The following is a 14,198-nucleotide window of genomic DNA, read 5'->3' as shown; positions in this document are numbered from 1 at the left end:
AAAGTGATATAGGGACTTCTGGGAATCATTCCATATTTTGAAGTTATCTTGCAAAATACTTCTATACTTTCAATTTTACTATTTCAGGCAAACTAATAAGACAAACTTTGGTTAGGGGTGCTGAGATAATGCCACACTTACATTTTCAAAATGAACTGTCCATTTAGGAAACTCCTTCAGAGAAGATGGCTTAACAGAAAACAAGAAGGTTTGTAGTTATTCTCTTCTATATTCAAAGTTTGCAAACATTGTCTGAATAATGGTATTTCTAACACTGATATTGCAAATCTCCATCTTCTACTTGTGTCAAAGTGGCTTTGCGTAGTATTCCTGCTACAAGGTTCTGTTCCCTTTATTCTTCTCCCTCTACACATATTGTCTTGGAACCCTCATCCACTCAGATTGTTTTGAACTTCTCCCTCAACAAGATGATTCCCAAATCTACCTCATCAGTCCCAAATCTCTCACTGGCTTGACCACCTCCCCCAGAACACCTTCCAGGAACTTAAACTCACACCAACCTTCACATCTTCCCTCCCTGACCTCCTCTTCCCCCAACTCATCCACCAGTGCTCATCGATACCACCAGTGTGACCTCATTGAAAGAGCACTGGCCTAGGAGTCAGGGGACCTGGGTTCCAATCCTGACTCTACCACTTGACTTCCGTGTAACCTTGGGCAAGTCACTTATCTTTTCTGCACCTTAGGATCCTCATCCGTGAAATGAAGATTCAATACCTATTCTCTGTCCTACTTATATCGTGAGCCCTAGGGGCGACAGGGTCTGTGTCTGACCTGATTATTTCATGTCTATCCCACCACTTAGTACAATCCTTAGCATACAGTGAGCACTTCATAAATTTCACAGTTATTATTGTGCACCTACTGAGTACAATACAATGTAGTAAGCATTTGGGAAATGCAATGGAATCGCAAGACACATTCCCTACCCACAAGAACATTATTCTCTAATAGAAAATATGGATGTGGACAAATTCACAAGCAGAAGAATCAGGATAAATAAAATTGAAGGTTCAATTGAATATACAAATATGCAAAAGTGTGGAATATGGGCATAAATATACAAATATGTAGGTGCAAGAAGTAGCTGAAGGGTTGAGAAGATTTGAGGTGCTAATAGTAACTTGGAGAATGCATGTTTCAAGCGATGAGGTTTGAGAAGCAGCATGGCTTGGTGGAAAGAGTATGGGCCTCAGAAACAGAAAGATCTAGCTAGGTTCTAATCCCAGCTCCACTACTTGTCTCCTGTGGGACCCTGGGCAAGTCACTTCACATCTCTGTTATTTTGTACTCCCCCAAGGGCTTAGTACAGTGCTCTGCACACAGTAAGCGCTCAATAAATATGATTGAATGAATGAATCTCTGTGCCTCAGTTACCTTATCTGAAAAATGGGGATTAAGACAGTGAGCCCCATAAAGGACAGAGACTGTTTCCAATCTGGTTAGTTTTTTTTCTACCCCACCGTTTAGTACGGTGCCTGGCACATAGTGAATGCTTAGTAAAAAAAAAAAAAAGAAGGCCTTTGAAAGTGGGGGAACTGAGGTCTGGAGGTTTGATGGGGCAAGGGGGAAGAATTTCAGGTGGGCATTGGGTCAGAGATGGAAAGGACAAGAGCAAAATAGAGCCAGGAGGGGGGCCTGGGATCAGGGCAGTAACAGGTGATTCAAATTAATAAGAAATGTGGCAAGAGCCAAGGGAGAACCTCGAAACCAATGGTTAGGAGTCTCCATATATCTATTAAGGCACTCAGTACAGTGCCTGGAACATAGTTCATGCTTAACAAATACCATTACTACTACTACTACTAAATCTATTGTACACTCCCAGGTAATAATTCTACTTATTTTATTAATGTGTATATATCAATAATTCTATTTATTTATATTGATGCCAATGATGCCTGTTTACTTGTTTTAATGTCTGTCTCCCTCCTCTAGACTGTGAGCCCATTGTGGGCAGGGATTGTCTCTATTTGCTGCTGAATTGTACTTTCCAAGTGCTTAGTACAGTGCTTTGCACACAGTAAGTGCTCAATCAAGACGACTGAATGAATGAATGAATTTCTACGGTTCTCTGCACAGAGTAAGTGCTCAATAAATGCCACCGACTGACTGACAGATTGATGCACAAGAAATGAGCTATCTTTGGGGGTCTTGGAGGAAAAGGGAGATGTGTGCTGAGGGCGGCTTCAGAAAAACGATCCGGGCAGCAGCAAAGAGTAAGGATTTAATTGGGGAGAGTCTTAAGTCAGGTGGACAAGTGAGGTGGTGACACTGCCACCCCCATTAGAGTCCTTGTTCTTCCATATGTTTTAATAATAATCATAATTAATAATTATGGTATTTCTTAAATGTTTACTATGCTGCTAGACACTGTACTAAGTGCTGGGGTGGATACAAGCAAATTGGGTTGGAACCAGTCCCTGTCCCATGTGGCACTCACAGCCTCATTCCCCATTTTACAGATGGGGGAACTGAGGCACAGAGAAGCGACTTGCCCAAGGTCACACAGCAGATAAGTGGCAGAGCTGGAATTAGAACCCATGCCCTTCTGACTCCCAGCCCGTGCTCTATCCACTATGCCATGCTGCTTCTCGTGCTGTTAGTGTCCATTCCCCCAGGTCTAGTCAATGCTCGATAAAAACTGGTGAAGTGGGCAGGAGTGAGGGGAGCAGGTAAAAAGGTACGACCCGCAAACCATTTATTAGGTAGTTGAGCTGAGCTAATGAGGTTTCTCAGAATGACCTAGTGATAGATGGTTCCAAACATTCACTTTATTGGCATGGGGTAATGCCTGCTAATGGTCAACTGACACGTAATGTTAGATTTGCCCTGTGCAGCTTTGGTCATTCCCCCCCCCCACACACACACACAAAAATCCTCTCCAAAACTACAGTTTGTCCTCTGCAGACTTGACCAGTTAAGTGAGTTCTCAAATACTAACTGCCAACCTCATAGGACATCATCTAGACTGTAAGCTCATTGTGGGCAGGGAATGTATCTGTTTATTGTTATACTGTACTCTCCCAAGCGCTTAGTACAGCGCTCTGCACACAGTAAGCACTCAATAAACATGATTGAATGAATGAATAGGCAACACCCAAATAAAAACAGCTCAATCCACCCTAAGTATCCAGAATCAGCTCAAGGCAGACAAATAAACAACCACCTACCACAGCTAGACATGGGGTGGGCGGGAGGGCGGGGGGGAGAGGGGAGGCAGAGGCAAAAGAGTCATCAATCAGCGAATACAAGAGACAGAAAGGCAAGAGAGACAGGCAGAGAGGTGTGTCCAGAAACAGTGATGCACATGGAGGAAGAGATACAAAAGAAGAGATTGAAAGATACCGAAAGACAAGGCCCAGGCAGTCAGAGAAAAACCAAAAGGAGAGATCGGAAGACAGACGAGTGGCTGAGAGGCTCTGAGAAACTGAGAAACACTGAGAGGCAGGAAGAGACAGTGAGGCACACAATCATGAAAACACAGAGATTCAAGTAAAAAAAATACTGACAGAAAGGCAGAGAAAGAAAGATGGAAAGAGCCTCAAGAGAGATGGAAGATGGGTGCGAATGTGATGGACTGGTGGGTGTGAACAAGCGTATGAAATGATGGCATTTATCAAGTACTTAGTTTGTGGTCAGCACTGTTCAAAGTGCTGAGATACAGAATAATTAGGCACGATACAGTACCTGTTCCATATAAGGCTCACAGCCTAACATTTTATTCCCAATCAAATTTCTTGAGTGCTTACTGTGTGCAAAGCACTGAACAAAGCGCTTGAGAGAGTATGACATATACGATATAATAGAGTTGGTAGGCACATTCCCTGCCCATAAGGAGCTTAAAGTCTAGAGGGGGAGACAGACGTTATGGATTTTGCAGATGAGGAAAATGGGGCACAAGGAAGTTAAATGATTTCTCAAAGGTCACAGCCAGGAAAGTGATGGACATAAGTCTAGAACCCAAGTCTCCTGATTCCCAGTCTGTGTTCTTTCCACTAGGCCACACTTCCTCTAGGCGACAGTAGGAGCTGGTGGATGGAATGAGTGTAATCTTAATCTTACAAAACATGACTGTTTCATATGAATGAACAATGAATTGATTAAAATAGTCCCTAAAAGAAAATATACCTCTCTCCCCGTCTATTTATTTTGCATAAACATTAAGGTTTTTCTCTCCAAAGGACAGAACTATGCCAACACTGTTCCCTGCAAGAAATCCAGTTAAGTTTTCTTCCTTGCTCAGAGCTGGTATTAAAGATGGGTGGCCAGTTTAGGGGACCACCAATCAGAAGTAAAAGGTCAGGGTCTGGTCTTGGGGCTCCCATAAGGTGCAGAACCAACACCCCAGCAAGTCGTTCCACTCTTTAACCCCTTCCCACCCCTCAAAAGTAGCCCCAGTTGAAACCAAGAAGCCCTAGTGATCACTCCAGGGTGGCCAAATTTCTAGTGCTAGGCTTCTCCGGGCTACTCGTGTCTACAAACTCTGTTATCTCCCATCCTCTTGTCTCTCCCCACTTCAATCCATACTTCACGCTGCTGCCCGGATTATCTTTGTCCAGAAACGCTCTGGGTATGTTACTCCCCTCCTCAAAAATCTCCAGTGGCTACCAATCAACCTACGCATCAGGCAGAAACTCCTCACCTTTGGCTTCAAGGCTGTCCATCACCTCGCCCCCTCCTACCTCACCTCCCTTCTCTCCTACGGCCCAGCCCGCAGCCTCCGCTCCTCTGCGGCTAATCTCCTCACCGTGCCTCGTTCTCGCCTGTCCCACTGTCGACCCACGGCCCACATCATCCCCCTGGCCTGGAATGCCCTCCCTCCCACCATCGGCCAAGCTAGCTGTCTTCCTCCCTTCAAGGCCCTACTCAGAGCTCACCTCCTCCAGGAGGCCTTCCCAGACTGAGCCCCCTCCTTCCTCTCCCCCTCCCCCCTCCATCCCTTCCACCTTACCTCCTTCCCTTCCCCACAGCACCTGTATATATGTATTTATGTTTGTACATATTTATTACTCTGTTTATTTATTTATTTTACTTGTACATATCTATTCTATTTATTTTATTTTGTTAATATGTTTGGTTTTGTTCTCTGTCTCCCCCTTCTAGACTGTGAGCCCACTGTTGGGTAGGGACCATCTCTCTACGTTGCCAACTTGTACTTCCCAAGCACTTAGTACAGTGCTCTGCACACAGTAAGTGCTCAATACGATTGACTGATTGATTATCGTGTTGTATTTTGCCAAGCGCTTAGTACAGGATTCAAAAAAACCACTGATTGATTCACTCCCTCATATTTATTAAGCACTTACGTAAGCACTCGAGATACCATTGATCGATGTCAGATAACTTTCTGCCCTCAATCATTTTCCAACCTAAAAGTCCCTCTTTAAGATTCACTTTCCAGGTGAACCCATATAACTGAAGATATGAACCACCCATTGTGGGGAGCCCTTCTGAACACTCCTCCTCTGTTTCATCAAAATAGATTTGCCTCTTTATTTTTCCTTATAGTCTTTGTTAAGCACTTACTATGTGCCAGGCACTGCACTAGACGCTGGAGTAGATTCAAGCTAATCAGGTTGGACACAGTCCATGTCCCACACAAGGCTTAAGTCTTAATTCCCATTTCACAGATGAAGTAAGTGAGGCACAGAGACGTGAGGTGACTTCACATAGCAGACAAGTGATGGAGTCGGGACTAGAACCCAGGTCCTTCTGACTCCCACACCCTAGCCACTAGGCCACACTGTTATTGAGGTTGTAAGTCCCAAGAGAAGTTGCACCGAGCCTACTGGACCAGCAGTGTCAGAAATGTCATTCATTGGCCCAAATCACAAATGCCGGACCAAAGATAGCAGCCTCTGACCTAGAACGATTAGGAGGTTCTCACTTCCCCCAAATCAATCAAAGCAAGAAGCAGGTGCTTAGACTGCCCACCACCCACAAACATACCCACCCACTTACTTTCCCGTTGTGATTCAACATGGTGGCTACAATCCAACTGAAGTGTGACTCGAGCTATAGGTGGAAGCTGCCAAAAAAATCAAGTTGCAGGGAGGAACATCATTTCCCTCCAGTAACATGCTCTTGCCTCCCCAATAAGTGCTACTAGCTCACTGTGGCAGGGCACGTGACTATCAACTCTGTTATGTTGTACCCTCTCAGGTGCTCAATACAGTGCCCTGCACACCGAAAGCACTCAATAGATACAACCATGATTATTAATCAATCCCGATAATAATGATGAGGACTCCGATGACAGAGCCACTGACAACTTAATGGAAAGACAGGCTGAAGATCATCACAGAGAACTATAACAAATGGGAAATAAAATGGACTTCCACAATGTAGCAGTCTAGGAATACAAAGGAAAGAAAAAATTAGGAAAAAAATGTCAGTAAGTACTGCAAGTTGTAATCTGCTCTGCTGCAGTCATCCAAGCAAGCCCTTGGTACCTTGTTCTGCGCAAAGTGCTCAATAAATACCACTGATTGGTTGATAAAAAGAAGGAAAATATACTGAGAAAAGGTGTAGAAAAAAGAGGGAGAGGGAATAGATTGGTTAAATAAAACTCTAAGTCATTCAAAAATGAGAAAGCACTTGAATGCAAAGTAAATAGAAAGAGTAAAGAAGGGGTAAGAAAAATGTTAAAGGGAGAAAGTAGGGAAAAATATAAAAGTACTGAAAAAGGATTAAAATGAGATGCACTGATAGGGAGGCACAGTTCATTTTGTTCTGTTCTACACAAACAGAAAAGGAAAAGACAAAACAAAGTATATAAATTAGAATTCGGCTTTGAACTACAGAAAACCTCTCAGATGCACCCAGAAAAATTCCCAGTCCTCATCCTCACACCCTCCGAGCGAGGCAAATACTGACATCAACCGAAAAGGAGGGTGAAATCGGTCATGCGCTCCAACCTGCCTTGTAGCTGGGGCCTTGCTATAAAATGTCATCTTATTCCTAGCTTCCACTGCTCCTGGGATGAGAGGGAAGAGTCACTCAGCTGTGGATCAGGACTGCTAGGAGCAGGGGTTGGTCAATCATTTCCCCAAATAGTCACATGAATTTTTAATTGCCCTATAATCTCATTATCCATCCATAATCTTGGGAAAACAATGACAATGATCTAAAGGGCAAGTTTATATAATGAGAGTGAGGTGTTCCAAAACGATTGAAGCAAAATGCTCCATTTATACATTGTTCATTTTGAAGAATAAAATTATTGCCTTGGCTATACTCTCTCATTTAGGAAAATCTGAACTTTACATTCCCAAATTAAAAAAAAAACACGAGGTGGAAATGTTTTTCAAGCCTATAAAAATTCACACAGTAGGAATTTAATGTTCACATAAATCTACTAAAGAGCTGGATAGAAGGAAGATCTTCTTAGAGGAAGCTTTTAAGCAAGTGACAAACACATCTCTATTGAAGAGTATAAACTCCATCAGCCTGTTGACTTCCTAACCAGAAAGCAAAATAAGTCTCAGAAACCTATACTACTTTTTATGTGGAGGTCTTTGACAACTTTATTACAATCCTTAGTACTGTATTTCAAAAATCTATACTCTTCCACTCTTGGTTCCAATAAATGGATTATTTTATATTTAAATAATCAGTATTATCTAGCACAATTCAACGAGAAACAGCCTGCTCTATAGTGAGGCCGTCCATGTCCAAAGACTTGAGAAAACAATTTGCTGTTTGCCAACCCCAAACTCCGAGCACCATCTCTGTGACAGATCAACAAACAGAAAGCAATCGCAAACATCCAGTTCAATGTAAATATTTTATTACCTTGCTTGTAAACAGAAGCTGGGCTTGACTCAAAACATTGCTTATACTTTGAAAAATAGAATAAAAACATTTCCACCACAACTAAACTCATAAAGACTCACAAACTCACAGAGAAGCCCCCAACTGGTGAATACGATGAATGTTATAGTCACCAGAATTCAATTTAGAAAATTTTGAAAAAGTGGTGGATAAGCCCAAATTTAAAACGCTAAATCGTGTTGAACCCTTAACTATTTTTTTTAAAGGAGACTTTATCCTGTATCAGGACTTTCTTTCTTTAGATGATGTTTCAAAGGAGGAAAAAGTCCTCAAATTCTAATATGTGTATGAAACTAAATGCCTGACAAAGAACCATTAATCATTTTATTAATGATTTAATCACAGATGAAAACTATACTGCATTTCTTTACAAATGGGTTAATGAAGCCCATTTTGGCTACTAAACATTATAACTAAGTCTGTCTAGCTACTAAATAAGTCTAAACTAAAATTTTAAAGTTTTTTTTTTACCTAATGGCTATAAGGGGAAAAAGGGATATATGTTTATTTTATAAACTAGGCTAGAAATCTCCTAAACTTTACTGTTCTTCTAGATAAACTATAACTAAAGAAAAAAGTACAAAAAGCCTGAAAGAGGTCTTCCCTTCCCTTATTTCCACAAGCAGCAGAAAGAATAAAGAATTTTCCACAGAATTACAAAGTTGGAAGGGACTTGGAAAAACTTATTGTGTTTTAAATCCCCACTTTTTCATACTGAAATTTGAAACTCCTGTCCAGTGTTAGCGCTGCCAAATACAAGACTTTTTTTAACGGTTTTTAATGGTATTTGTTAAGCGCTTACAGGCACTGTACTACCCAGTCCACCTTCCTAATTTCGCTGTGAGATTATAAACGGATTTAGCATTGTTAAATGATCTGATCACTTTATTCTCTTAAATTTGCAGGTTGTGTAAAGGTTACCTCCCTGAATGAAAACATCCTGGTCAACATTGTATTTATTTTACCTGCCCTTTGACACATTTGAAGCTCTAACAAAATGACTTTGGAAAATTTAACTGACTAATCCCTCTCAACCATTCTTTAATCTTTCAAAATATAGACACACACATTTATATCTGCACCTCAAATATCTAAAAATCATTGAGAAGAATGTTATATACTAAAGGTAAACTTTTCTAAGTTTGTTAGGACAAATGCATACACGCGACGACATACAAAAAAACTTGGCCTAGACAAACTGTGGGTGGGGGAGGGAGAAACTACAGCAATATTTCACTCCAAATTAATGTTTGATACTCTGGCTATAATGTGAGTGACATTTTCACCGTGTAACCAAAAACAAAAACTCTGCAAGCATTACTTCTACAGTTTGGCAACCTCGGTCACTCCAAACTTGAAGATGGATTTCTGCATGGCAACACAAGAAGCAGAAATAGTTGGATCCTTTTTTTATCAAAATACCTTGCTAAGAAAAGTACGATATCAAAACAAAACCAAAATGCGTTTGCACTTTAGCGTTTGTACTTTGGCCTTGTAGATGTCCATAACACAGACATCTTAAAAATATTTCATAACATATTTAGCTTCCTCTTTGCCTGTTCCACACCTTTATATGGCTCTAAAATGAAATGGCCACGTTCTTAATAATTCTCCCACCTTTGAGCAACTTATGAGCATTATAAAATGACAAATTTTAAGGGTGTTCTCAACCATTGGGTGCTTAACTGTACTGTACCTGATGAAATGATTTACCCCTAAGTTTTCTTGATTGGATTTCTTCAGTGTCTACCCAACCATCACCAGTGCCTAAATTCATTCATTCTATCAATGGTATTTATTGAGCGCTTACTGTGTGCAGAACAATCAATCAATCAATCAATCGTATTTATTGAGCGCTTACTATGTGCAGAGCACTGTACTAAGCACTTGGGAAGTACAAATTGGCAACACATAGAGACAGTCCCTACCCAACAGTGGGCTCACAGTCTAAAAGGGGGAGACAGAGAACAGAACCAAACATACCAACAAAATAAATAGGATAGAAATGTACAAGTAAAATAAACAAATAAATAGCGCTTGGAAAGTACAATTTGGCAACAAATGGAGACCATCCCTACACAACAACGGACTCACAGTCTAAATCTGATTCTACATAGCGTTCCTAGTGTCACTATCACTTGATCACTCAGGCTGCTATTTTTTTTTTTGTCTTCCTCGCAAGGGAGGGAAAACAAGTTTCTGCCTTCAATAAAAACCCTTTTGAAAGTTTCGGACAGCAGTGACAACATATGGGCAGTAATGAGTCATATGTGCCTTCTCCATGTCCAAATCCAGTTGCCAGTGTGGATGGAATGGGGCTGGAAACAGGGGCCCATTCCCTAAGCAGGTGCAACTCCAGCTCTTCCACCCACTCATTCCTTTTCCAGGACTCATACCCGCTTCGCCCCCTCCCTGAGATTTCAAATTTTCCTAGGATCAATTCGAGAATCCCCTCCCAGGCTTCAGTCCTGGGGAAACGGGGATTCATCTGAAGGCTGGGCCACTGTCATTCCGATTATTATTCTTTTGGATATTCCTAAGCTTCCCCATGGAGAAGCACAGTGGCTCGGTGGAAACAGCCCGGGCTGGGAGCTGGAGGTCATGGGTTCTAATCCTGACTCCGCCACTTTCATTCATTCAATCGCATTTATTGAGCACTTACTGAGTGCAGAGCACTGTACTAAGCGCTTGGGAAGTCCAAGTCGGCAACATATAGAGACGGTCCCTACCCAACACCGGGCTCACAGTCTAGAAGGGGGAAACAGACAACCATACAAAACATGTAGACAGGTGTCAAAATCAGCTGTGTGATTTTGGGCAAGTCACTTCACTGCTCTGGGCCTCAGTGACCTCATCTGGAAAATGGGGATGAAGACTCTGAGCCCCACTTGGGACAACCTGATCAGCTTGCATCCTCCCAGCGCTTGGAAGAGTGCTTCGGACATAGTAAGCGCTTAACAAATACCATCATTATTATTATCATTATTATTACTAACAAATGCCATTATTATTATTACAAGTACTAGTGGATAGCGCAGTGATCTGCAGCCAGTAAGCGCTCAATAAATTCAATGGAATGACCTCCCAGCGCTTAGAAGAGCGCTTCGGACATAGTAAGCGCTTAACAAATACCATCATTTGTTAAATACCACTATTATTATCATTATTAGTACTAACAAATGCCATTATTATTATTACAAGTACTAGTGGATAGCGCAGTGATCTTTTAGACTGTGAGCCCACTGTTGGGTAGGGACTGTCTCTATATGTTGCCAACTTGTACTTCCCAAGCGCTTAGTACAGTGCTCTGCACACAGTAAGCGCTCAATAAATACGATTGATTGATTGATTGACTGATCTGCACCCAATAAGCGCTCAACAAATTCGATGGAATGACCTCCCAGCACTTAGAAGAGTGCTTCGGACATAGTAAACGCTTAATACCATCATTATTATTATTATTAACAAATGCCATTATTGTTGGGCAGGGACCGTCCCTACGTGTTGCCGACTTGTACTTCCCAAGCGCTTAGTACAGTGCTCTGCACACAGTAAGCGCTCAATAAATACGATTGAATGAATGAATTATTATTACAAGCACTAGTGGATAGCGCAGTGATCTGCAGCCAGTAAGCGCTCAATAAATTCGATGGAATGACCTCCCAGCGCTTAGAAGAGCGCTTCGGACATAGTAAGCACTTAACAAATACCATTATTATTATTATTACTATTACTAACAAATGCCATTATTGTTGGGTAGGGACCGTCCCTATGTGTCGCCGACTTGTACTTCCCAAGCGCTTAGTACAGTGCTCTGCACACAGTAAGCGCTCAATACGACTGACTGATTGATTGATTGACTGATCTGCACCCAGTAAGCGCTCAACAAATTCGATGGAATGACCTCCCAGCACTTAGAAGAGTGCTTCGGACATAGTAAGCGCTTAACAAATACCATCATTATTATCATTATTATTAACAAATGCCATTATTGTTGGGTAGGGACCGTCTCTACGTGTTGCCGACTTGTACTTCCCAAGCGCTTAGTACAGTGCTCTGCACACAGTAAGCGCTCAATAAATACGATTGAATGATTGCCGACTTGTACTTACCAAGCGCTTAGTACAGTGCTCTGCACCCAGTAAGCGCTCAATAAATACGACTGAATGATTGCCGACTTGTACTTCCCAAGCGCCTAGTACAGTGCTCTGCACACAGTAAGCGCTCAATAAATACGATTGAATGATTGCCGACTTGTACTTCCCAAGCGCTTAGTACGGTGCTCTGCACCCAGTAAGCGCTCAATGAATACGATTGAATTATTATTACTTAACTTCTCTGGGCCTCAGTGACCTCATCTGTAAAATGGGGATGAAGACGGTGAGCCCCCTGCGGGACAACCTGATCATCTTGTATACCCCCAGCGCTTCGATCAGTGCCTTGCACATAGTAAGCGCTCAATAAATACTACTGAATGATTATTACTTAACGTCTCTGGGCCTCAGTTCCCTCATCTGTAAAATGGGGATGAAGACGGTGAGCCCCCTGCGGGGCAACCTGATCATCTTGTATCCCCCCAGCGCTTCGAACAGTGCCTTGCACATAGTAAGCGCTCAATGAATACGATTGAATGATTATTACTTAACGTCTCTGGGCCTCAGTGACCTCATCTGTAAAATGGGGATGAAGACGGTGAGCCCCCTGCGGGGCAACCTGATCATCTTGTATCCCCCCAGCGCTTCGAACAGTGCCTTGCACATAGTAAGCGCTCAATAAATACTACTGAATGATTATTACTTAACGTCTCTGGGCCTCAGTTCCCTCATCTGTCAAATGGGGATGAAGACGGTGAGCCCCCTGCGGGACAACCTGATCATCTTGTATGCCCCCAGCGCTTCGAACAGTGCCTTGCACATAGTAAGCGCTTAATAAATACTATTATTATTATTATTATTACAAGCACTAGTGGATAGCGCAGTGATCTGCACCCAATACGGGCTCAATAAATTCGACGGAATGAGGCCGCGTGCAGGGGCGATCCCCCCCCTCCCCGCGGCCGGGGGGCGCGTGATAATCACCCCAATTGGGCTATGTAGTAAGCGCTTACTACGGGGCAGAGCCCCGCCCGGACCCCCGTTTTCCAGGGGAGGGAGCCGAAGCCCGGGGAAACGACTTGGCCAAGGTCACGAGAAATTTTCTAAAGCGGCGCGACCCCGCGGCGGGCGGAGGCCGTTGCCATGGGAACGCCGGGGATCTGACCCGTAAACAGGCCCCGGAGCGGGCGGACACACACACACACACACACACACACACGAGATGGGCTGCCGCTCCTCCTGCTCGTGCAGGGGCCCCGGCGGGTGGCGGAGCGCCCCCTCTCGGCCGTGCCCGCCCCTGCCCCTGGCGGTGCCCCCCGAGCCTTACCCAGTGGGGGGCTTGGCCCCGAAGGCGGGCGGCGCGTCCATCGTGGGTCCGAGGAGGGCACGGCGCCCCACCTGCGCTCCGCCCGACGCCGGAGCCGCGGGCAGCCCCGGGGGGCGGGACCGGAGCCGTGAGCGGATCCCGGAGGGGGCGTGGTCAGGGGGAGGGGCCGGAGCGTGGGCAGGGGCGTGGCCAGAGCCCGTATAGGGGGCGGGGCTATAGACTGGCTGGGGCGTGGTCTGGGGGCGGGGTCTGAACGTGAGGGGGCGTGGTCAGATTCGGGAAGGGGGCAGAGCGTCTATGGGGCGTGGTCAATCCGGGGCGGGGCAAGACCCGGGATAGGGGGCGTGGCCAGGCAAGGGAGGGACCAGAGCCTGCATAGGGGCCGGGCTATAGGTTGGCTGGGGGCGTGGCCATAGCATGGAGGGGGCGTGGTCAGAGCCCCCGGATAGGGGCGTGGTCATGACGGGGGCGGGGCCAGAGCCCGGATGGGGCGTGGCTATAGGCGGCCTGGGAGCCGGGGTCTGGGAAGCGGCCAGGCAGGGGGCGGGGCCAGAGCCTGGATGGGGGCGTGGTCAGGGCCAAGAGAGGGGCGGGGCCAGGCTCGGGGCGTGACCAGAGCCAGTATATGGGACGGGGCCGTAGACTGGATGGGGCGTGGTCTGGGGCGGGGTGAGAGCTAGGGTAGGGGTGTGGCCAGAAAGTGGGCGGAGCTGCAGGTTGGCTGGGGTGGGGACTGAGCTTGAAGGGGCGTGGTCGGAGGCGGGGAAGGTTCGGGGGAGGGGCCAGAGCCAGGACAGGGGGCGTGATCAGATCCAGAGAGGGGCGTGGCCAGGGGAGGGGCCGGAACGTGGATAGGGGCGTGGCCAGAGCCAGCATATGGGGCGGGGCTATAGACTGGCTGGGGCGGGGCCTGAAAATGA

At 44.9% G+C, this 14,198-nt stretch overlaps 1 protein-coding gene across 5 annotated transcripts in view; it reads right to left on the bottom strand.

Moving 5' to 3' along the window:
- Nucleotides 1-13,346, bottom strand: part of COBL (cordon-bleu WH2 repeat protein) — a 236,994-nt gene extending 223,648 nt beyond the window's left edge. For all 5 annotated transcript variants that reach the window (XM_038760048.1, XM_038760052.1, XM_038760050.1 and 2 more), the window contains exon 1: nt 13,279-13,346. In XM_038760048.1, the coding sequence (XP_038615976.1) occupies nt 13,279-13,319 (41 nt within the window). In that variant the 5' untranslated portion in view covers nt 13,320-13,346. The remainder of the gene's footprint in view (nt 1-13,278) is intronic.
- Nucleotides 13,347-14,198: the final 852 nt, after the last annotated feature.

Source organism: Tachyglossus aculeatus, chromosome 18, assembly GCF_015852505.1.
Source record: "Tachyglossus aculeatus isolate mTacAcu1 chromosome 18, mTacAcu1.pri, whole genome shotgun sequence".
In the NCBI taxonomy this organism is placed as follows: domain Eukaryota; kingdom Metazoa; phylum Chordata; class Mammalia; order Monotremata; family Tachyglossidae; genus Tachyglossus; species Tachyglossus aculeatus.
The sequence above is the reverse complement of the archived record's forward strand: the minus strand, read 5'-3'. Positions and strand labels throughout refer to the sequence as shown.